Here is a 25692-nt window from a genome sequence, read left to right on the forward strand (position 1 = left end):
ATGTCCAATGTGTCCATGAGTGATAACAACAGGTCAAGAATGTCCCTAAGAGCTATAAAATACAGAATGACGTTGACAATGTAAATATGAACTTAATTGCTTATATCAAGGTTCAAGGTTATATGACTACTACTAACAGTAACTACTAATTCTGAAACTCATTCAGATTCAATTTAAGCGTGAGAATCAGCACCAACAACTGGGAACAGTGCTCTAGTCTAAATTCCCCTGAATGCAATCTGCCACTATTTACACACAAAGGTACATTCCTGCTCACTCATACACACACACACACACACACACACACACACACACACACACACACACACACACACACACACACACACACACACACACACACTTTTTATTGTATTATTTTATTAGAATTTTGTTTGGAATTGCAGCAGAACGCTACATAGTCCCTAGATGGCAGTGTTGTGTCGACAATTCGTTCAAAGTTTCTCTGAACGCTACAGCGCGCGAGCAAAGCATTCTGGTAGTTGAAGTCAACATGGTAATACATGTACGTATACTTCGATATAAAGTCGTAGTACTGAAAACTACAGTTCCACTCCCTCGCATTCGGGATTTGAACCACATGCAATGTAGTCCTGCCTATTTCCAATCGGTGATCTCAGCTTAGTTCCCCTTCAGTCCAAGAGGCAAAAGAATCTCAGCGACCGCAAATAATTGAGAATGTCAAATAAAAGTATTCTCCGAACTGAACATTGATTGATCTCTTTGACAAAGGTAGACGAAGGCCCGGGGTCTCAGTGGCAAAAGTCACAGTCATGGAGTTGAAACACAGAAGCCACTGACTTTTTGTAGCGGATTTTCTGCACTGCTTCTAGGGCTGGGTCCGTTATCGCTGTGGTCGCTAGATCCGGACCGGGACAGGCCAAGATGTCTATGGAGGACCAGGAATATCCCGAGGCGACATTGGTGACAGAGGCCGGACCACAATGGATGCGATCGGAGATCGAGCGTTTGTCGCGGGAGTTGCGCGAAACGAGCCACGAAAAGATCCAGGCGGCTGAGTATGGACTAGCGGTGCTGGAAGAAAAACAACAACTCAAGCAGAAATTCGATGAGTTGGAAACCGAATACGAGACGGTTCGACAAGAGCTGTACCAGCTGAAGGAGGTAGCGTGAGGTCACTACTAAACCAACTAGCAAATGTGTATTATTTTATCTTTTCTTTTTAAATTGACTTTGAAAGTCAACCACCAGAACAAAAGATAACCGACAGAGATGACCTTATACATTCGGCTAAAGCTGGCAAAATGTGCAACGCTATTCACACATTTAGATCATTGAATTAACTGTCTTCTATATCAAATCATGTAGGCCTACCATAATTTCAACACAAAAATACCAACGCAATGAATAACCGTTAGTTTGTGAAGAATGAAAACATTTTAAGTTTCATGACACACCAGTGGTGAAATGCTGCGAGAAAGCGGTTTAGTTTTATACCGGCCGGTATCGGATACCATGCTAATCTTTTGGTTGTGTGCAAAATGCATTCATAAATTACATCCCTTCCCCTTCTCATTGACTTGTCCAGACTGGCTCCTGGTATGTTGCTTCTGGTTTGTCAGAATCTCCACAGCCTGCCTGGCAGATGGGGCAGTGGGTTTCGCTGCATAAGCTACTGCATAGCGGCATAGCCTATGTGGCCCGTAACTGAGAGAGTACGTACTAGAGCAGCAATCCAGTTTTTGAATACAATCACAATAACCATGGCATGAATAGCCTACGTTGTTTTTTTTAGCAAAACACATTTAGACCTTTTCATAAATTATGCTGCCCTGTATACGCCACATAATTTACTGATCGTTTATTTATAGTATTATTTATGCCCCAAATTCCACATGGCGGTGATGGATGGGCTCTAAAATCTATGACAGAAGCCTTCAGGGTTATTATAACAAACATGTAAGTACAAAGTAGCACATTTTTACCACTCTGGGTCTTTATGCCACACTACACCACAAAACCCTGAGTGCTAAATTAAGAGTCAACTTACTTACTGCCAGGTAATTTTTAATATTTTCAGAGTTAAATAGTGTACCAACTACCAAGCCAGAGTTAAAATACACACGTCGTGTACTGAAAAGGTTTTACATGATACTGTGTTACATTAATAAGAACACCACACACACAAAAATAAAAAATATTTGTTGCAGCATTTCTTTATTCTTGATAGTCACAGTGTGGGAGAGAGGACTGAGAAGGCAGCCAACAGCTTTCGGTTTGATTCAAACCCAGACCGACTGGGAAGAAATATAGCTCCCACCAGGTGACCCACCATCCACCCTCGATGAACCCACACTTTAAATGACTTTATATAAACCACAAAGAGATGGCTGTAATTAAACATATTTTGGTTTTACAGATGTATAAGGCACTAAGGCTACACATTGAAATGACTCGATTATTCGAGCACAGTGTAATGTACTGATGAAAGTGTATTAGGCATTCCCAGCATGTGGTGGCTTATTATTTACGATGAAAGGACATAGGATTATAGGATTGAGTGTTGAGTACGGACGGTACGTTATGGTCGGAATATTATTACTACAGAGAGAGTATGTCTAGACTCTAGACAAAGGTTCGGACACCTGTGGCTGTAAAACCATAAGCTGATCACATTTAAGGCACTTACAGTCTTAGTCAGCCACGTCAGTGTGTGTGACTGAAAAACAATTGCGATTAGATTATTATCCTCTACATCTATCACCCACTCAAAATATTGTACTCACAGGCAAAACTACAGCAGCCTAACCATATCATATTATGGTCTGGGGCAGAACGTACCTAAATTATTTCTGTTTTGTTCAGTTATGGCAATAATTGGCTCAATGACAATCCATTCACAAATTGGTAATAGTCTCATTCTATAATCTATATCATCCTGCTACTCTCTGCAATGCAGCAGTTCTTGAGACTGCCTGTTGTTTACATCTTGACAGCAGGTAGCTTGACATGTTGTAGTCGGTAGACGCAGTAAAGCTGAAGTCAGGGCTTATCCTGATCAAAAAGTGAGAGTGAACTTCAGCTTGTTAACTGCTGTCGGCTAACATCCTGAGTGTTAATTTAACTCGGAGTGTACAAATCTCCCTGCCAGGGTGGATTGTTTGCATCTCTTTTCCTATTCTGACTGGATGCCTGTCCTGAAGATGCATTTTAATGCCCACTTTATACTCACCAGAGTATGATTTAGGGTTAGGATATGTCTTCATTGTCCTAAAATGCAGAGCAGAGGTCACAGACTCACATGGACTCATGGTCTGCCGAGTCCGCTAGCTAACAACTACAGCTTCTTTCCAGGTATTTAACAGTGACCTGACTAAACCAATATGGATTTTTTACGGTGCATCTTATAGTTTAGAGAACAGGAAGACCAATATCAACCCATTTTTTCTTCCTCTCATAGATTCCAATATCCATCATTAATGTCATGAACACTTTACCCACCATTGCTTCTGATTTCACTGTCTGTGCACATACCTTTCATTCTAGGCATGTTACATCTTACGTTTCCATTCCATTCTTAAAATCATTCTTACTCACTATTTAAGAGCATTGCTTAAAATTACCAAATCCCAGTGACATCATCGTTAGGCAGGTTGGGTCATCTCAAACAAGATTTCAAACCTTTTTTATTAACCCAATAACAATGGCTTCTATTATAGCATCAATTTTGTCATTGGTAGGCACGTTTCTTAACTGTCCATAGCCTACCAATGAGAGTAGACAGACATTTTGCCATCTTCTAATGGGCATTATTGAGTATCAGTTGTTACAGTATATGAAGATAAGGTTGAAAATTGGTGAAATGCCTGTAACATAATGATCAACAATGTATATTATTATTTTACAAAGTTAACATTTTTGAAAAAGAAGAACATTTTCGTAATACTAGTCCATATCTGCTGATGATATGCTAAATAATTCTAAAATTGTCCTGATATATCAGTCAATTCAATACATAATACTACCTCTATTATAGCCTAATTTATGCTTTATGTTGTATGACCGCCTTGCTCACCATAAATCGGAGATTTTCAATTAAACACAACGCAACAGTATGTGTTATGACAGTTTTTATGGCTTACAGCAAGGTGGTAATCAAGATCTAACAGGAGGCAGCATCTGGAACTGTGCCTTTTGAATTCAGAAGCTGTCCTGCTTTGTATATTAGACACTGGTCTGACTCCCAGTGCAGCCATTTAGATGGGTAGTCTAGACTTGGCGTCTTACTGAATAACCAGAATGATCTTCAGTTACATGCCTGGATTGCCTGCAGCTTATTTGCTGAATTTAGAAAAAGTTATTGGGTTCAAATTTCCCTTTGAATGAAATGTTAGTGGTGGTAAGGAATATTTAAGTGTGCCTCCCTGTTTGAGTCTGCGACTTAGCCTATTCCCTGGTGTATGTTTGTGGGAGGCTACTTAGTCATGGAACAAATCTTGATCCAGTTTCTTTCCAAATGATTAATTGTTCCTCTGTCTATCTGGATACCTCATGATTCTGACTCTTCTCTGTTCAGTGCAATGTCAGCAGCAATGCTGTCAACAATGACACGTTTAGCCACATTGCATTTACGAAGCTGCAGTAACACTGTAACAAGTCTACCTCAACCCTGACCACCGGGGTTGTTTTACATTTAGCCTACTTGAATACAAAATGTATAGAGAAAGAGAAGTTGGGGGCCAGAGATGGGCAGAGCCCAAGCTCAATGGTGAGATTTTAAGACCATTCTAAACGGGGGACTCAATGCATTACATCATCACTTGGCAAACTGTTTTTTTCTACAGGCGGGTGTTCGGGCACCCGCGTTTAGAGATAGAGAAAAATCCCATACACCCACAATGGGCTTTTCCCATTTCCTTCCTTATTTTCACTGGACCATTCTCACTCTCATGTCCCAGGAATTAGTGGACCAAAGGAGAAGTTATATCCATTATAATTATTCTTTCATGAATACCCATATGTATGTATTTTTCGTTTTTTTGTGAAAGTCATGATGAAAATATTAAAGAAGAGTACCTCAAGTTGCCATGTAATGCTGTACTTTAATATATTTTGATGAGAAATATTTTTTATGGAATATATTTCAGGCCTTTGGACAAGCTCATTCCACCCACAGAAAGGTGGCAGCAGATGGGGAAAGTAGAGAGGAGAGTCTGATGCTGGAGTCTGCCAGTAAGGAGGCCCTTTACCAGCAGAAGGTCCTGGAGCTGCAGAATGAGCTCAGGCAGGCCAGGGCTTCCATCACCAGTTCACAAGCAGAGAATGACCGCCTGACCTCTGTTGCCCTGGAAGTGAGAGAGGTGGGTTTTAATGGACATCATTATTAAATTCAAGCACCACTGTGTGTGTGTGTGTGTCTGTCCATTTCCGCATAGAGCAAAGCGCCTCCTCACAACGCCACAACGCACGGACAGCCTCACGGAACCTAGTGCCACACAGCACTGTCCTCCAACCTCAATCTGCACTGCATTACACACGCCAAACATTCTAACAATCATCTTAATTAAATTAATTTGCGTCAAAAACAACTCATCTCCCCGGACATCACGTGTCACCAGTGTCACCACTGAAACGCATCTTGGGACGGCAACAGATTAATATTGGCACACAGTTTTCCGTGCAACATCCCCTTTGCCGTCCCCACCACTGTGACCGCACCTCCAGCCCCACGCTGTGAGAGACACACACACACACACACAACATTCCATCCCTGTCAAATCCTTCAGGCTATCTTACGCCACACGCCAAACAACAACGCTTGGCTAAAGGAACTGCCGTACAAGTTGGACCATCCATAAAATAGCTCAAATTTATATAGCGCTTTTCTAAATACCCAAAGCGCTTTACATAGGAACAGACTTTATTAAGAAAAAGAAAAAAACAAAGCAAAACATAACGGATACGACAACAGTACAGGGTTAAAAAGATAAAAGGATAAACGTGACCTCAGCTGGGGAAAGCTATCCTGAAGAGGTGGGTTTTGAGTGAGGTTTTGAAAGAGAGGAGAGAGGGAGCAACTCGGAGATGGTTAGGGAGTTCATTCCAGAGTTTGGGGGCCGAAACATAGAAAGCCCTGTCCCCCCCTCCCAATCAGTAATGTGATCTATTACATCGCAGTACTATCAATTGCTCATTAATGAGTTCAGTCTTATGACAGTTGAGGCTGTTCTGTTTTAGGCATCCTGTACTGGTTTATTTACAAATGGGGAGGTACACTTAAATGACTTACTTACTAAAAATAGCAGATCTACTCGTAGAACGTCTATTCTAGGTACTCGCAGTGTATCGCGATTATAAGCTTGTAAATCAGGTATTTTGTCATGGGTCAAGTCTTAAGTCCACAATGGAAACATGCCGACTGCGATTTTATGTTATGATTTTAGCATTATTGTATAACTGTACATCTGCACTTTTTTGAAAACTTAACATGTTCTAAACATGAGTTTAGAACTGGCTCTCATTGGTAGTAGTACAGTAGTTGGACATACAGTAGTTGGTCTGTGCTTGTAGAAGGCATTGGGACAATTAGCAGCATATTCAGTGTGCCCATTCCAACAGGAAACCGGATGTAATGGTCCTCTGTGAGTGACACAAAGCATGTTCTCTACAGGCCACAAGCCTCGCTACAGCTTGGATTGTTAGGGGAATTTCGTGTCTTTCACACATAATGTTTTCAGACAAATCAAATAATATGTGCCTTTTATTGGAAATATAACAAAGGCATAGTTGGAATGCCCCCTCAAAAGTGAATCGCTTGGTTGGAAGTGAACAAATGGAACATTTCCAATATTTTTCACACCCACCCTTTTGTTTCTGGTCCAAATGATCAAAAATGTCACGCAGCCAAGCAGACATCCTGAAAATCATAGCAATGATTTGATTGGCTGATCAACCCATAGCGATGATTTGAATGGCTGATTAAAGTATTATTCAGGATAAAAAGTGAGGGCATAAAAGTGTAGACGGCAATTGTGATTGGCTGGAAGGACAGAAAAGTGAGGACGCCAATTGTGATTGGCCAGAATGTGATGATGTATGATATAAGAGTGTCCCTCGCTTCACACAAGTGTGATATTTCATTTTACTCCCAGTGCCAGTTAGAAAAATCATTTGGCTATGAGTTTCCCTCCTTTCCCCTCCACAGAAATCTTTCATCCTGTAATTTCAGTTTTTCCTCCCCTTCTTTCTTGTCCTGATTTGTAGAGTTCAGAGCTGGTAGAGCGGCAGCGCAGTCAGCTGCGTGATGACATCAGAGAGTACAAGGTGCGCGAGACGCGTCTGCTGCAGGACTACAGTGAGCTGGAGGACGAGAACATCTCCCTCCAGAAACAAGTGTCTGTGCTCAAACAGAACCAGGTGAGATCAGTGACCTGGGACAGGCATTGTTCAGTGTTAATTTTGTTGGCTAAAACTAGTAGAAAAGACAAGTCATGGAATTGTATTATATAGTGCTCTCCATCATAGAGACATGTGGTACCTCTCTGAATTACAAATGTTTCGGGGTCCTCATCTGGTGTCATTCTGTGCAGGTGGAGTTCGAGTGTCTGAAGCATGAGATCAGCCGTCTGGCCGAGGACTCCCAGTGCCTCCATAGCCAGCTGGAGGAAGCCATGCGTCTGCGGGAGATCGCTGAGCGACAGCTGACAGAGGCCCTGGAAACCATCAAGACTGAGCGTGAACAGAAGGCCGCCCTCCGCAAGGAGCTCTCCCACTACATGACCATCGGAGACTCCTTCTACCATAGCTCCTTCAACATTTCCATCGATAACCTGAAGCTTGGCGACGACACCTCCACTATAGTCGAGCCTGACAATGATGACCTTATCCGCGGCTTTGAGAATGGCTTGGTCAAGTCTGCCGAGGACAACAAAAGCTCTGGGAACAAGAGCTTCAAGCCAGCTCCCAGCCTGGTGGATGAACTGCTGAGTGAACTCAACATCTCTGAGATCCAGAAACTTAAGCAGCAGCTTGTACAGGTAGGGTTGTTCACATGCAACTTCATGACCTTTATAAAACCCACTACCTGCGGAATGGTCATAATTTATCACTGAGGTAAACAATATTAGGTAAACATCTTACCTAAAGTAGTGGTTGCTCCACATCTTCATCCTGAAACATGAAGAATTACCTTGCAGCTTGGGCCCAACACAAGGACAATACATAATACAAACATAAAGCAAGCGAACAAAACAACTTAAAGTAAAAAGGAATGTGTTATCAACCTTATCAATCAAATAAATACCAGTATCATGTGCATATGTAACTGAATAGAATTGAATAAATCACTATGCTTGAAAGTTTTGAGTTGCATACATTATGAAAAAAATTTAAAATGTTGAAAGTCATATTTACTTTCAGTTCTTAGAGGTATCAGAATACATCTAAATGATAAAAGGCTACAAATATTAACTGTAGCAATGTGTGGCAATGAAATGAAGGCATATTATCAGCAAATCCACGTTGCAGAAGCTCTACTTTAGAATACAAAGGAACAGATTGCATTATACCCACAGCAACTAAGTTTTAATATGAACTGACAAAGAAACTCTCTGCATAATCCCCCCTCCTTCCCTGGAAAATTGTGCATATAACCAAAACGTTTGTATTTCTGTAGATGGAGCGAGACAAGGTGGCCCTCATTACCTCCCTGCAGGATTCCCAAAAGCAACTGGAGCAGGCCAATGGCTCTATGTCGGAGCAGCAGGAGGTTGTCAACAGGCTGACGGAGAACCTCAGTGCCATGAGAAAACTTCAGGCCACCAAGGAACGCCACTCTGCCCTCGACAGTGAGAAAGAGAGGGACAGCCGAGATGCCGGAGATGGAGACTACTACGAGCTGGACATCAACGGCCCTGAGATCCTACAGTGTAAATACACCGTGGCCATCTCTGAAGCTGGCGAGCTCAGGCAAGAGCTGAAAATTCTGAGGGCAGAGTACCAGGCGTGCCGAAGCCAGTACGAGGAAGAGCGAGCCCGGCTGGTAGGCGACGTCCGGGAACTGAGCGACAAGGTGGCCTTGCTTGAGAAGATCAGCCGTGCAGACAAAGACGAATCAGCCCGGCTGCAGAGGGAGCTCCGTCTGGTCAGCGAGGCTGCAGGAGAATCTCTTGGCAGCCTTAACGTGGCTCAAGATGAGCTGGTGGCTTTCAGCGAAGAGCTGGCCAACCTCTACAACCACGTGTGTATGTGCAACAACGAGACCCCCAACCGCGTCATGTTGGACTACTACAAGGAGGGCAAGGCCAGTTTAGGAAGGGGAAACGTGTTTCTGACGAACGGTCTGATCCCTGATCCGGAGAAGCCAGAGGCCATGGATGCTACCTCCATCCTGGCTGTAGCACCGGAGCACCGTCCGGAACCCATGAACATCTATAACCTGGTGGCCATCATTCGGGACCAGATTCGCCACCTGCAGCAGGCCGTGGACCGCACCACAGAGCTGTCGCGCCAGAGGTTGGCCACTCTAGAGATCAACACCGTGGCTGACAAGGACAAGGAGGCCTTCATGGGGGAGATTCTCAAGCTGAAGTCGCTGCTCAGCACCAAGAGGGAGCAGATCGCTACGCTCAGAACTGTGCTGAAGGCCAACAAACAGGTCGGCAAAGCAATACGAATTTATTTTTGTGTTTGTCGTGATTTCTTTCTTTTCTTGTACTGTTGTGTTGATATTGAAATTATATTCAAGTGAACAGAAACAGTAATGGACAGTCCTGAAAAATAATATATATATAAGAATAAGCATACAGCACATGTAACATACATAATAAACCTGTAACCTGTCCCCTCCAGACAGCGGAGGTTGCTCTGGGCAACCTGAAGAGCAAATATGAGAATGAGAAGGCCATGGTGACAGAGACTATAATGAAGCTCCGCAATGAGCTCAAGGCTTTGAAAGAAGATGCTGCCACGTTCTCCTCACTCCGAGCCATGTTTGCTACAAGGTAAAATGCAAGCGATGGTCAACAAAAACAGTTGGCTTTGACACATGTATCACTTAAAAACATTTACGATTCATTAAGTGTTCACACTGAACAAGGTATATAATTTGTCTTTGCTATTATGTTCAGGCTAAGAACACTTCCGTATTATTTCTTTATTGGAAGCAAAAATAGATTTAAAAATAGCCCAGTCAGCTGTGTGTGTGTGTGTGTGTGTGTGTGTGTGTGTGTGTGTGTGTGTGTGTGTGTGTGTGTGTGTGTGTGTGTGTGTGTGTGTGTGTGTGTGTGTGTGTGTGTGTGTGTGTGTGTGTGTGTGTGTGTGTGTGTGTGTGTGTGTGTGTCCACGCAATAGCATTGTGGGAGTTGTCTGATGTAATACTAGAGCACAGAGGCTGCTGGCAGAGTCATCATCCTAGCATCTGGAAAAGGGCTGGAAAATGAGGACAATTATAGATTTTTAGTAGCAATACCAGAAATCTTGCACCACCTGCTGGAGATCCTCTCCAGAGTCGTTTCCACTTTCAACCTGGCATCATTATATTTTGAGCGTTTCAAAAATGATTTTATCCTATCCAAACTGAAAATAGATGATATACAACCTCACAACACATCCTAATATTGGACACGTTTTGAGCTTGTAGATCGTCTATTTTCGCCATGCAACATTAAAATTGGTCTTGGTAAATAATTACAATATTGTTTTTATGAACTGCTATGATTATTGTATTGTTTAAAATGTTTTCCACATAAGAAGAAAAACAAAACTCTGAAAGGGCTGAAAGGACATCTTTCTTCGTCATTGATTAAATCTATTAATACATGAAATGTTAGTTCAATATTAGTTCCTCCAACCGAGAATCAATGGAGAGATGCAAACAATACGATGAGAGAAGGAATGTGTTTTTAGACTTCCTCGGAAGGGTCATGTGAAGCAACAATGATTTCTGATTATGGCAACATAGCTGGACCTCACACACAATTGACATTAATGCAGCATACTGTTGTTTGATTTTTGAGAAAGCCACCAGACAGATTCCAATCATTTCAGTACTATAATATGGAAATCAACTTTTGTCAAAAGGATGCCATCGTTTCATTGTAATGCATTATAAAAGGCTGGATTGGTTCTAGTCAACATGAAAATACTTCACTGGAGAAAAGTGATTTACGAATGAAAATTAAATTCATGACTTATTAACCACAAACTTATGACATGGAAAAGTATGATCCTCTTTTTAACATGATCTTTTGTTCTATTCTCTTCCTACTTCTCAGGTGTGACGAGTACGTGACCCAGTTGGATGACATGCAGAGGCAGCTGATTGCTGCAGAGGATGAGAAGAAGACACTCAACTCGTTGCTGCGTATGGCTATCCAGCAGAAGCTGGCCTTGACTCAACGCCTGGAAGACCTGGAGTTTGACCATGAACAGGCCCGCCGCAGCTCTGGTGCAGCAGCTGTAGGAGGCAAGAGCAAAGTGAAGGGCAAAGGAGCATCAGCCATACATCGTGTAAGTCACAGACACCTGCAGGGCAGTCCTTGAGCGCCAAGGCTTCATTCCAAGAGAGATTTCCAGGGTCATTTAAGGCCTGATGTTTATGCACCATTACCTTTGCATGCACTCTTTTCTGGCACAACGGTCCCTGTGGTGGTGGTGGTGGTAGTGGTGGGGTGGGGGGGGTTCCACTATAATCAAATGTAGTATTTTGCAAGGAAATCCAGCTTTTAGTGTTAGTGTAAACACAAACATTGCGTAACGCAAACATTGAAGATGAAGGTGATGACGCAAATTCTGATTAGCCGGAATGAGATGATGAATGATTATGTACGATGATAAGAGCGCCCTTCACATGAGTGTGATTTTTAGTTTAAAAATGAGATGATACTTTGGCAGATAATAGACTCAATTATAGAATATAAACCCTTTATTATATAGGTTCCTTGAGGGGGTTCCAGTGGGTACCCAGCTAAATAAATGATAGTCAGGAGGAGTAACCAAATGGACCTTTTAAGGGTCTGTAAATCTGAGTGTACAACTCTTAAGAGTAGACCCAGAGATACTGTAGAATTCAAATCAAATGGGGTTACGTTGCCTAATGAATATGAAACGGGGGGACCTTGAAATGAAAATGATGTAGTGGAAAATGAAATGAGGTTAAACTGTGCTCAACTTTAATGCAAGCGGCAACAATGATCAAACAATGAAATAAAACATTACATGTATTTTTCATACACTTGTGGGATAGATGATTGTAGGTCAAATAGTTTTTAAGGGAATCCTCTCTAGCCTGATCGTTCAAACCAATCTGCATGCTACATTACTGTGAGGTCTCAGACTGTGTATGGCTAACCCTGTTAACACATTGGTGTTTCATCCTAACATTTCATCTTAACTACACCATTACTAACACACTGGAAAGTGACATTTGGTCTTTGCCCTCTAAATATGTGACTTTGGTTATCTTTCTATTTGCAGTAAGAGTGTTCACGCCAGGTGTCCTTTGGGATATCCTTCAGTGTGTATGTGACTGTTACCACACATGGACACATTTCTTCAGTATTCCATCATGGATTTTGGGAACCTTCTAACTGAAACACTTATTTGCTGGGGATATTGTTGAATTTTGTTGAATACAAACACACAAACACCTCTGAAATGACCCTGGAAGGTTCAGTACAGCAGTGCAACCGCAGGAGGTTTGTACTGTATAACGTATCAAGACTTGCGGTATGGACTTACACACTGTGTACTCAAGAGTTTTGACAACATTCACCACTATGTTTATTGAATCAGATGTGTGTATATTCTGACTACTCTGTCTTTGCCTGTTACCCCGCTGACTGTGCACTTTTGGTTTTTGATTGCTTTTTATTTTATTTTCTATCTTAAGCAGTAGTACATTTTTACATATTGTGCATGTATACTTGTATAGCCACCAGATTCAGAACCACGCTTCCAAGTACTGCAACTAATGTCTATTTATATTTATTTTCATGAAGAAGATGGGGAAAGAATATATGATATCTGGTCCATTCCTGGAGCCTATAAACAATGGAACCACATAGTTGTGAGGTCCCTGCGAGAAAGTGTGGAAATAACTTTTGAAATAATAATTTCCAAAAATGAGGTAGATATTGATGACAAGAAACGGAGCTTAATTTTTTGCCTTGGTTATTTACCTTTTGGCCTTGTGTAGTGCCTTCTTGGCTCTCCATGGAAAGATTATTGATTTTTGTCTTGTATGTCGTGTTTGTCTCTGCATTTTAAATAGAGAGGCAATTCTTCCTCTGCAGAGGAAAATGATGATAGCAATATTATATGTTAAGAGATACATTTTATTATATGACTCTGCAAGCATCCAACTACAACTCCAGGATGTACAGGCCTCTATGACCTAATTGTTAACATTGTTTACTGAGTGGAAGATTCAGGTTTGCTTGTATGACTGACTGACAGAGTATTAATGCACATTTATTTATATACAAGCTTTTTAAGTTAAGGTGAAATGATAATAATATTCAAGGTGTATTCATGAAGGAGAGTTTTTGTTGTAATTGTTTTAATACAATATTATGAAAAACACCTTTTGCGTCCTAAAATGAATTTTAAACAAGGAGGTTAATGTTGACAAACCTGCAGTGCCATTTTGCAGTTAATAATCAGTAAGTGCAATTTGTGTTACACGAAAAAAGTTGATGCTATTGTAATAAAGTAAAATATTTTTCTTGTTGCTCAAGTTCTTGATCCTAATTCAGTTTTATATCTTTTTACTTTAAGTCTTCTTTGTATTTATTTATTACAATATCAAGCTGACTTCATCCTTGTTTTAAGTGAATTTAGCTAGAGCTGGTAGGTCAAATGTTCTACCAGCCAGTTATTTCTCTGTCTGCTTAAAGTTATGCCTCATGAACAAATAAATCTAACTTTATAATATGTTTGTATGAAGTTGTCATTTACTTTAAGTTTAATGCATATGGTTATATTCCATAAGTATTTTATCAAGAAGAATGTTGACATGTGTAGGATTGGCTCTCAAAACTGCACACCAAACTGAAGACATCACACACAAAATGCTAAACCCTGACACTTTTGCACGATTACTATTTGCCATCAAATATCTTAACCGTTCACAAAATGGAACTCGTGTTTTCATTTGGTACACAAGGCCATATTTTCACCAGTCATTGAGTACACACAACTAAGCATTTGCTAATTTTGCTGCACACTACCAAGCATTTAGCCTTCAGCACAAATAATTTCATTGAAAACCCAATCGTAGAAATAGAACACACCATGAATGACAATGACTGAGCCATTTCTCCTTTTGTAAAATGATTAAGTGTAGGCCTACTTTTTCATAGTCAAACATATATGCAGACAAAATTTTCATTTAATTTTTACTGTAAAATGTACATTACTCTAAACCAGCCTGCTCATATAATGGCCCTGACAGGCCTCAACACTCATGTCGTTACAAGCCTCCTTCTCCTCCGCCTGGAGCAGTGGACATCCAAGCTGAAAACAATGGGATTCAGTAAAGGCAAATGTGGTCCTGGAATCACCCAGTGGAAACTCACATTGTCACAGACCGCAAATTGCTCAAAAGAACTGAATGTTTAGAGATTTGAATATTTGTGTGTTGTAGGTTGATGCTTTGAGATTTTACATGAGAAGTGTGTGCAACAACTGAATATTTAAGGGAGTGTGAAGTAGTGCAAATTGTGTAGTTAGAAGATAGATAGCCTACCTTTTATTATCCCACAGGGGAAAGTCAGTCGCCCATATGCGGCACAGCAGTTAAGGTTACAACATACAAGTAAGGATAAGACGGATTTAAAAAAAAGTACTGTTGTAAAGTTGGCCGAGTGGCCAAGGCTCCAAAAAGTGATAAAGTCCAAAAATACCTTTTAGGGTGTTTTATTTTCCCCGGTTGCAGTGTATTTACAGTGGACACACAGGCCTGACAAACAAAAGAAACACTGAAGACTAAACTTATAAAAGACAGAAAATTACTTGAAAGCAAATAGGAAAACAAACCCAGAACGTGAGAAACTCTATTAGGCTATAACCCTTCCATCAATGGCCCCCTAGCAGCTCTCCCTGGTGTTACCTTCTGGTTGCCTCAAGCCCAACTGAACTGACTCACTGCCCCTGCAGCCTCCCTCCCTCTTATACTAGGCAAGACAATACCAAGGAACAGTTCTGTAATTGGAAACACATTTGACTCATCATCTGGCTAACTATTGCCCATGAGTTAACTTACACAATTACCTAGGTTTACTAAACCAATTCAAATACATTACATGCACGGCGATGGGCCACAACATCAAGCTAAATAGAAAACATAACACAAGAACTCTTGTAACCCTTGGTACCAATTCCTCCACTCAGTCAAGAGGATCACCAGTACTGCCGGAGAGCCAGGTGCCAAACAATCATCATTAAACACAAATGTCACCAAACATATATGCTTTGACAATATTTGCAAAGTTAATTCTCTTTTACAATTCACTGTGAGCTACAATAATAAAATAAAAATATGCACTCATGTCCATTAACACAGTCTTCCAAGCCGGCCAGCAAAGTTTGTTAATTGGATGCAACTGTGTAGTTTTGGTGTGCATTGTTCTCCATCAATGTGTATGGGTATAGGGCACGGCTGCCCCGTGACAACTGTTATACAGAAGAAACAAGGCAGAAATAAAAAGCAAGGTGCATCAAGAAACAATAAGGTACACAAAGTGAAGCTTGTGCAAATTGTGCCAAATTTTCGATTTGTGTGTCACACACTTCCCCTTTAAAATAAAAATATATCACCAGTGACCAGACCCATCTCATGAAAGGGGCTGAAGTTGGTTTGACCATTTGTGTGGATGTGCAGTGGAAAATACTTTTCTGGAAAAGCCAAAGCCCCATGGGAAATTGGGAATGTCCTTTTAACTTTTAGTTTATACACATGCTTAAACACTTTGTGGTCAATACATTGATCACCATACAACGACGTCGAGTCTGTGGGGGCTATGGGGCTGTAGCCCCCATGAAGAATTAAATAGCCCCTTTTAGCCCCCATGAAGATTTTCGTGGACATTTTATATTAACATTACAGATTTTCTGGGAATTATTGACCCTCTGTGACTCCGTCGCAAAATTCCGAAAATGTGAACCTCTCCGCAGGCTGTTCAGAGGTGTTAAAAGTACTCAAATGCTAATCAGGTTTCTTTTGTTTTCACCTAGCCGCAGGTATTATATGCCTACAGTACAGTGCCCATAGGCGGCGGGTGTGTAAGGCTAGGGAAGGCTTAGCCTTCCCAAAAATTATGCTGGGTATTTTTTTAAATATATATAATATATGTGCGCAGCATTATATAGAAGGCTATTGTGTGTGTAGTGTGTGTGTGTGTGTGTGTGTGTGTGTGTTGTTGCTGCTCCCTGGTGATCGGGTAGGTACTGGTAGGCTATACAGCAACTGGCCTAATCAGCATATGATTGGCTACTATTGGTATGTCTGTAAACCTCGTCCGCTTCCAGTCGCTTTGTAGCAAACAGTAGCGCGCGCTGGTTTGTTTTGGGAAACAGCAAAACGCAAAATGTATTTTCCAAGGCAAAGATAAAGTAATTCAGAAGAAGAAGCTGTGACTCGGCTGTCAGAACTCAGCACCACCACCAGTGCCCGCACGGTTCACAGTTCACACCACTGCAGCAACACTGACACGTTCAGCGGAGTGACTGCTGTCTCTGTGCCGTCTGTGAAGAGCCATGAGCCGCGACTCCCGGGAGGGGCAGCAACACCGCCGGGTAATCTACACAGACTATAGTGAGACTAAACACACCGACTCTAGAAAAGACCCATATCGTCCAAAATAGGCTAATCAGTCTATTGTATAGGCTAATTAATTGGTAAAAGTACGCTAAATAACTAATTTTTAGACCATTTGGGAAATAAATAAATCCGCGGCGGCGCGATCTAAGGGTAATGGACACATAACGGACATCCGGGTATAAATGCAATAATTTATTAACAAGAAAATAATGAATATTTACAGATATATGACATGTTAAAGAAATCTGTCGGTGAGCACTTATAACATAGTTGAAACAACAATAATGAGACAGACACAATTCAGAGTATTGGAATAGAATGTATTCGAATACGGAGACAGCAGTGACGCGTTACAATGGAACACCGTACTGACTCAACACATCTCAGTCAGGCTTTAGCTTAAATACATTATTACCCCCCCCCCCCCAGGGGTGGGTGGGTCTTGTATACATGACATCAGAAGACCCCTTCAGAACCACACATGTCACAGGTCACAGATAACAGCTTCTCATGGCTTGGTTTATGACGTCCTTAAATGTACAAGCATTCCACATTTCCTTGACATTTCCCCCATTTATTCATTTAAGAACTCAAAACCAATATCACAACTCTCCGGACGTAGAAGTAGGCGAAACGACCCTGAAATCACATCAGGTAAAAAAATTCCTACAAGGCTCTCTTTAAGTCTATCAGAGCAACCGCCCTCAGGCCTACGTTACACAGCGTCACCACAGTTTTATAACAAAAAACAAGGCGAAGCCGTCCGCTCAGAACTGTCCACCTGCACACTTGACAGTGTGCTGCAGGCGTCACGTGGTTAAAACTGCACAGAGCAATCCAAACCGGCAGTCTTGTAGCTCCTGCACAGGGCTCAAACACAAAGCACTAGGCTATTGCACATCTCATCCACAAGCTCAGCTTGCAGATTGGCCATCTTGACAGAACAGCTGCAAACGTCACAGCTTTCCAAAGACCGGAAATTGTCACCGCACAGGTGACGCAGCATCATTGTTCTGAAGCACATGATCGCAGAATTCAGAGTCACTTATATCCCTCATTTAGGAAACCAGCGTGGAGACGTTCGCGGATAGCAGACTAGCCACGCAACAGCTGTAGTGAGTCTACAGTCCACCTGCCTGCTGGCAATATAGCCTGGTTGTGATATGTAGATGTGATTGATATTTTTTGTTTGTTTTTTTTAACAACACAAAGTAATTGAATTTATTTTATGTATTAATTGTATTTTATATATTACTATGTTATTACTAATTTTATGTATAACTATATTACTAATTGTATTTGATGTATTACTATGTTATTACTAATTTTACTTCATGCATTACAAATAGTATTTGTTTTATGTATTACTGTTATTACTCATTTTATTTTTTATGCATTTATTTATTTTATGTATTACTGTTATTACTAATTTTATGCATTACTATATTGATAATTTAATTTATTTTATGTATTATTGTCTATATTACTAATTATAATTATTTTATCCATTACTATGCTATTACTAATTTTAATTTACTTTTATTTTACTATTTTAATTTACTTTTATTTTACTATAATCTATTTTTTTATCGTTCGTTTTATCCATTTATTTATATTATTATCTAGTTATTTATATTGGTTTATTATTTTATTGTTTAGAGCCCTGATTGATCACATCTACATATCACCACTACCAGTCAGGATCTGAGTGACTCAGAACCCTGGTGACCTCCAGATGGAGCCACACAGGAGACCAGCAACGTCCTAAAGAAAAGAAAGAAATGCTCATTACTACTTTGTTCATAAAACAATATTGATTGAAATATTTATTAACAGTTTGCAGAATTACAGTACATGTCAAGCACAAACTCAATACAAAGACTGTTAACTGCAAGTGGACGACCCAATTAAGCATTACACTTGTTTACAAGAGGGTCCACCATGTTCAATTCTTCAAAACATTTAGAGACGTACAAAGACACTTCTATATAGTCAAAGAACAGAACAGGAATTCATCATAAAGGAGGTAAAAAGGGAAAATAAACGTATACAGTGAGGGGAAAAAGGGAGTCAAGGGATTCACATGTCTTAATGACTGTTGGTAGGGCGTTCCACATTTTGGTGGCATAGGAGTGAAAATAATTTAGTCCCTTGTTTGTGCCGAATCTGGGTTGTACATGGTTCGTTGCACTCCCTCTGGTGTTGTGGGTGTGGACTTCGTTAACATAAAGGAAGTATCTAGACAGGTACATGGGTATCTTGGTGGTGTATCGAATCTTGTGGACCAGACCCATTGCAAGATGCTGTACTCTGTCGTCGACCCTAAGCCATTCCAGCCTGTCAAAGTGGGCAGGAGTGAGGTAGGTTCGGGGGGTGAGGCCAAGTAGGAGCCTGACCAGTTTGTTTTGGGAGGTCTGGAGCCTAGTTTTAAGGGCCTTTGAGGTGCTGTGGTACCAGGAGGTGCATGCATAGTCAAAGAAACCTTGTACGAGGGCTCCTGTTAAGGTCTTCAAGGTGTTTTTGTTGACCAGTGAGGAGATCCTGTAAAGGAATCTTGTTCTTTGGTTGACTTTTTTGATTACGTTGGTGGCCATTTTATCACCGGAAAGATTAGCCTCCAGGATGGAACCTAGGTAGGTAATTTCATCTTTACGTGTGATAACATTGTCACCAACTCTAACCAAGAAGCCATTTGCCTTGCTGAGATTACTATTAGATCCAAAGAGAATGGATTCAGTTTTTCCCAGGTGTAAAGATAGTTTGTTATCAGCGAGCCAGGTGCAGATTCTACCGAGTTCAGAGCTGAGGGCCTTTTCAACCTGCAGTTTGTTCCTGTCCGAGACTAGCAGTGCCGAGTCATCTGCGAACAGGAACAAGTTGCAGTCACAAGCTGATGTCATGTCATGATCATAGTGTGTGTGCGTGTGTTGTATAGTTACCTTGCTGTGATGTAACTCCAAAGGTGATCAGAAATAGTTGCTCCATCGGCTAGAAACGTGCTCTTCACCGGCATGATGATCTTGTTCCTAAAAAAAGTCTATAGTCAACCCTAACTGATTACAGAACATGATATAAAAAAACACAACTAGAAGGATTTAGGCCTGTCACAATTACCTAATCGCCAAGTATTTGAGATACTTTTTTTAGAGATTAGTCATAATCGTCTCCATGTTGAAAATGTTCATATATTGTCAAACATTTTAAAGAAATAATGGAAGCAACCGATCTACAAGCTCTAAACGTGTCACTTTGTAATTTTCTTCTCTTTTAGTGTATAAAGTTGTTGAATTATGCCATGTGCAGCTTTTGGTTGACAAAGCCTACAAAAGCCAAAGTTTTATTTAGAATGTTATGTTATGACGCAATTAAATTGTTACTAGTAATTTATTTGAGAAACAATTAAATCGGCCATTATAAAACCTCAAATTCCGACAGGCCTAAACGGGTTCCAGTGATGTCTACCGAACCTTCCAGCTCCATCCGAGCCTCCCAGCGACCCAGAAGTCCTCAGCGGAAACACCCAAGGAAAGCTTCGGATCTCGGGCATCGGCTGAGATCTCCATTCTAACAAAGAACGAAAGACAGACAGACAGACACACACGCACCCCAAATTAGCTTTGCTGTGTGTGTGGGTGTGTGTCCTGTCACAACATACACATGCACTTACAGTAACGTTTAAGAATAGGGATTGACCGATTATCGGCAACGGACGATTATTGGCTTTTTACTATAAAGCCTATAAAAAGGCCCCAACCCTAAAGCGGTTCGTACTGTCGAGTTCCTCACCGAAGCGGTTCGTATATGTTGAGTTCCTCTCCGAAGTCCTCCAGCGTCTACCCAGATCTCCGCCCTCTGTCCTCCCATCCATCCAGGCCCAGGTCCGAAGTCCTCCAGCGTCTACACAGATCTCCGTCCTCTGTCCTCCCATCCATCCAGGCCCAGGTCGGAAGTCCTCCAGCGTCTACCCAGATCTCCGTCCTCTGTCCTCCCATCCATCTAGGCCCAGGTCCGAAGTCCTCCAGCATCTACCCAGATCTCCGTCCTCCCATCCATCCATGGACAGACCTGCAGATCTCTAGAGGCTCCAGCTGCGTCTACTGCCATTTCCATCCTGAGAGAGAAAGAAGAAAGCATTAGCTCTACAAGCTCACAACACGTTGCAACGCGGTGTGAGCTTGTAGATCTGCTATTTTTGCTGAACGCTCCCTCAGAATAGGGATGCTGGGGTTGAAGTGGTAGTGTCATTAAGACTTTGATTAGCTTGGAAGGCTGACAGACATTCAACCACAGTGCCACTAGGAGGCATCAACACATGTACAGTCCTCAACATCTTTTGTCATTTTTTATTCAAGTGCTTCTAAAAGCAGATGAGATATTGACTCTCAAACTATTGTGCATTTATTATTTGTCATTTAGATTTATCATAAAATATTTAAAACATTTGGATGACTGTAGTAAATGATGCCATTCTTCGTGCCATAACAGTACAAAAGCAGTTATCCATCCTCAGAAACAAGCCATAACTATTCCTACTCACGGCTCATCAGAGTCCTCTGAGGAAGCCCCCGGGGGGGGGGGGGGAGCTTTGGAACGGATCTCTGTCCGGGAACATCAGCTCGTCTATCGATATCTCCAATCTAACAAAGAAAGAAAAGAAAAAAAACACACCAAATTAGCTTTGCTCTGTGTGTGCATGTGTGTGTGTGTGTGTGCGCGTGTACCCTGTCCAGCAGTGGCGTTCCAGCGACGTCTACCCAGATCTCCGTCCTCCCATCCATCCATGGACAGACCTGCAGATCTCTAGAGGCTTCAGCTGCGTCTGCCATTTCCATCCTGAGAGAGAAAGAAGAAAGCATTAGCTCTACAAGCTCACAACACGTTGCAACGCGGTGTGAGCTTGTAGATCTGCTATTTTTTGCTGAACGCTCCCCCCAGAATAGGGATGCTGGGGTTTTAAGACTTTGATTAGCTTGGAAGGCTGACAGACATTCAACCACAGTGCCACTAGGAGGCATCAACACATGTACAGTCCTCAACATCTTGTCATTTTTTATTCAAGTGCTTCTAAAAGCAGATGAGATATTGACTCTCAAACTATTGTGCAGAGTCATTTAGATTTATCATAAAATATTTAAAACATTTGGATGACTGTAGTAAATGATGCCATTCTTCGTGCCATAACAGTACAAAAGCAGTTATCCATCCTCAGAAACAAGAAAGAACTATTCCTACTCACAGCTCATCAGAGTCCTCTGAGGAAGCCCCCGGGGGGGGGGGGGGGGGGGGGGGCTTTGATCTCTGTCCGGGGGAACATCAGCTCGTCTATCGATGTCTCCATTCTAACAAAGAAAGAAAAGAAAAAAAACACACCAAATTAGCTTTGCTCTGTGTGTGCGTGTGTGTGTGTGTGCGTGTACCCTGTCCAGCAGTGGCGTTCCAGCGACGTCTACCCAGATCTCCGTCCTCCCATCCATCCATGGACAGACCTGCAGATCTCTAGAGGCTTCAGCTGCGTCTGCCATTTCCATCCTGAGAGAGAAAGAAAGAAGAAAGCATTAGCTCTACAAGCTCACAACACGTTGCAACGCAGTGTGAGCTTGTAGATCTGCTATTTTTTGCTGAACGCTCCCCCCAGAATAGGGATGCTGGGGTTTTAAGACTTTGATTAGCTTGGAAGGCTGACAGACATTCAACCACAGTGCCACTAGGAGGCATCAACACATGTACAGTCCTCAACATCTTTTGTCATTTTTTATTCAAGTGCTTCTAAAAGCAGATGAGATATTGACTCTCAAACTATTGTGCAGAGTCATTTAGATTTATCATAAAATATTTAAAACATTTGGATGACTGTAGTAAATGATGCCATTCTTCGTGCCATAACAGTACAAAAGCAGTTATACATCCTCAGAAACAAGAAAGAACTATTCCTACTCACAGCTCATCAGAGTCCTCTGAGGAAGCCCCCGGGGGGGGGGGGGGGGGAGCTTTGGAACGGATCTCTGTCCGGGAACATCAGCTCGTCTATCGATATCTCGATTTCTAACAAAGAAAGAAAAGAAAAAAAACACACCAAATTAGCTTTGCTCTGTGTGTGCATGTGTGTGTGTGTGCGTGTACCCTGTCCAGCAGTGGCCGTCGGGAGTCGAACCCGCAGCACGCCGTCCGGCTGGCTTGGCAGCATAGGTGCCCAGACAGTTGAGCCAACCGTCCGGGCCACACTTAAATATTTAATTGCAATTTATTAGAGCGACAATAATCGTCCAGTAAAAAGAAACCTCATAATCGTGAAAGGCCGGTTCTTACTGTGCGGTTCCTCACCGGGCAGGCCCAGGTCCGAAGTCCTCCGGCATCTACACAGATCTCCGTCCTAAGAAAGAAAGAAATAAAGACTACATTAGCTTTTGTTGAGCTGCATATTCAGAACCACTTAAACCCTCTATAGATTTGATAAAACAGACCTTTAAAGAGAGCATTTGGTATATGCTCCGATTTCACTCTACACAAATTGATTTGCCAAACATAGCAGATCTACAAGCTCACAACACGTCGCAATGCGGTGTGAGCTTGTAGATCTGCTAATTTGGCTGAACGCTCCCCCCAGAATAGAGATGCTGGGGTTGAAGTGGTTAAAAAAAAGTGTCATTAAGACTTTGATTAGCTTGGAGAGCTGACAGACATTCAACCAGTGCCACTAGGAGGAATCATACTGCCATGCTATACTTCGTACCATAACAGTACAACAGATATCCATCCCAACAAGAAATATTCCTACTCACAGCTCATCAGAAGTCCTCAGAGGAAACGCCCGGGAGGGAAGCTTTGGAACGGATCTCTGTCCTTCCACGACGTCTACCACGACCCATCCACCCTAAGAAAGAAAGAAGGAAAGATTAATTTAAGTGACCAAGAGCCAGATATATGTACATTGTGTCCTTTCACATCATACACAAAATGTATAGAGAACATTTAAAACAGAAGCAGACCATACCACTCGCAGTAATAGAAAGGTCTAAGTGGTTTCTTACTTTGAGCCGCCTTCAGAGCCCCCCATGCAGATTCATCCATGGACAGCGAGAACTGCAGATGTCCACCTGTAGGGGCTCCGGTTGAGCCTCGCAGCATCTGGAATGAAGACATGGTGGTTATAGTCTATGAATGGCTTTGCACATCACTCACTTGTTGCTGCTGCCAATAGGAATTTGTGATGTCTGTGTGGCGACAATTGCTGTGTGTCTGTTTTTTTATAATACATACAATTTATATAGCACTTTTCAAGGTACCCAAAGTTGCTTCACAAAACAGTAAAAACAAATTTATTTGAAAATAAACTAGATTAAAAAGGTTCAAAACTAGAATTTTTTGGCATGTTTGTGAAGCTTTTCGGTTCCACACCAGTAACTGCTGTTCAACACTAACAGCTACATCCATGACCTCCCTGCAACAACATCAATGAAGTATGGCTATGCAGACGACCCGAGTACTGTGTCCCAGTCTGGAGCCGTAGCTCTCATGTCAAGAAGCTGGATGCTGCCCTCAACACCGGATGGGCCACCCCAAACAAACTGCCTGCCTGTTCTCGCTGGAATCACTCCAACAGAGGTCAGACGAGAAGCAGCCACGCTGGCCCTCACCGGGAAGGCACAGCTGAGTGAATCCCAGCCATCTCCTCCACAAGGTCGTCAGAGACACCACAGCACACGTGCCTCAAGTCACGGTGCCCTTTGCCACAACACACACACACACACACACACACACACACACACACCAAGTCACGGCGACCTTTGCCACAGCACACGTGCCTCAAGTCACTGTGCCCCTTTGCCACACAGGCCCAGGAACTGCTCCACACAACACCAGCTGACACCTCCAAGGCATCCTGGGTGAAGGCAAGACAGAGGGACCAGTGGAATACATTGAGGACCCCAAATATGTTCTTTGCCAGCACCTCCCCTGCAGAAGTGGGACATCTCGGACAGTGCCCACTGTGAATGCGAGGATCCACTACAGACTGTGGAACACGTAATGACCATTTGCCCCAAATACCGGCCACCGAATGGTGATCGTGGCTTAGGTGACCTAGACAATGACACATTGTACTGGCTTGCTGCAACAGAGCTGAAGTTCTATGGACATACGGCAGAAGATGTTTAAGAAACTTATTTTTTGTAATTTCTTCATTTTTTTCGGCAAACCTTTGTGGCATTTAATTTATGGAACATGTGGATGTTTCTTTATTTATTGGTGAAGTTTTAGTGCCACTTGTGGCATTCTTTGAAATGTATTGACACGTTTGATATATGTTTTTGTTAGGGATGTCCGATATTATCGGCCGATAAGGCATTAAAAATGAATAACCCTAACCCTTAATTTTACTTTATTTATTCTTTTACATTAAAAACATCTATACAAGCTCACAATACAATAAAACACATGTGAGCTTGTGAGAGATTAGATCATTTTAGATGAGACATTTTGCATGAGTCATTATTAATAATTACTTTTGGTATTTTAAGTACATTTGAGTATTTCTATATTGCAGTATTGCCTACTTTTATTTAAGTAAAAAGTTTGAGTTATGTTTCCACCACTGGAAAAAGCCTGCATATCGGTATCTGTTGATATCGGCAATTAGGAGTTGGACAATATCCAACACTGACTGTCGGACATCCCTTGATTTGTGTGATTTTTGTGGAGCTTTTAGTGAGTTTGTGGCATTTTGTGCAGCTTTTGTTTGTTTGTTTTGTGAACGACCAAAGAGCACACCCAGTATGTATCACAAGGCTATTCCACCAGTCATCTACATCTCATAAGCGGCCATGAACTAAACACCACAGATATCACAATTTGACTTTGGCAGCAGCAAGAAACGACTGATATGCAAAGCTCTTCAG

General features: G+C 41.8%; 1 protein-coding gene and 2 long non-coding RNA genes across 4 annotated transcripts; 1 reads left to right on the forward strand and 2 right to left on the reverse strand.

Annotated features, from left to right (window-relative positions):
• The first annotated feature begins 438 nt into the window (after positions 1-438).
• Positions 439-13911, forward strand: bicd2 (bicaudal D homolog 2). Of its 2 annotated transcripts, XM_080783207.1 has the most exons (8): positions 439-1143; positions 5127-5339; positions 7243-7395; positions 7569-8015; positions 8654-9634; positions 9829-9980; positions 11253-11487; positions 12454-13911. In XM_080783207.1, the coding sequence occupies exons 1-8, from the start codon at positions 904-906 to the stop codon at positions 12454-12456; spliced, it is 2424 nt and encodes an 807-aa protein (XP_080639333.1). In that variant the 5' UTR covers positions 439-903; the 3' UTR covers positions 12457-13911. The 2 variants fall into 2 exon arrangements, with proteins under 2 accessions (XP_080639333.1, XP_080639332.1); XM_080783206.1 differs by having other exon boundaries at positions 11253-13911.
• Positions 13912-18321: 4410 nt separating this feature from the next.
• LOC308332709 lies at positions 18322-20366 on the reverse strand. The gene is made up of 3 exons (XR_013965741.1): positions 20266-20366; positions 19738-19824; positions 18322-18562 (listed from the first exon to the last, which is right to left on the reverse strand). It is a non-coding gene; the product is annotated as an uncharacterized lncRNA (long non-coding RNA).
• A 2737-nt stretch (positions 20367-23103) lies between these two features.
• Positions 23104-25125, reverse strand: LOC308323067. The gene is made up of 3 exons (XR_013964796.1): positions 23827-25125; positions 23578-23669; positions 23104-23168 (listed from the first exon to the last, which is right to left on the reverse strand). It is a non-coding gene; the product is annotated as an uncharacterized lncRNA (long non-coding RNA).
• Between the last annotated feature and the right edge of the window lie 567 nt (positions 25126-25692).

The sequence above is a fragment of the Protomyctophum bolini genome, assembly GCF_963924005.1.
Source record: "Protomyctophum bolini genome assembly, chromosome: 2".
Taxonomy (NCBI): domain Eukaryota; kingdom Metazoa; phylum Chordata; class Actinopteri; order Myctophiformes; family Myctophidae; genus Protomyctophum; species Protomyctophum bolini.

Excerpts from the sequence above, each read along its gene's own strand:
- bicd2 (XM_080783206.1), top strand. The coding sequence starts at position 904 with ATGTCTATGGAGGACCAGGAATATCCCGAGGCGACATTGGTGACAGAG. Across the intron at positions 7,396-7,568 it reads CTGTGCTCAAACAGAACCAG|GTGGAGTTCGAGTGTCTGAA; the intron begins GTGAGATCAGTG and ends CATTCTGTGCAG. Across the intron at positions 9,635-9,828 it reads TGCTGAAGGCCAACAAACAG|ACAGCGGAGGTTGCTCTGGG; the intron begins GTCGGCAAAGCA and ends TGTCCCCTCCAG.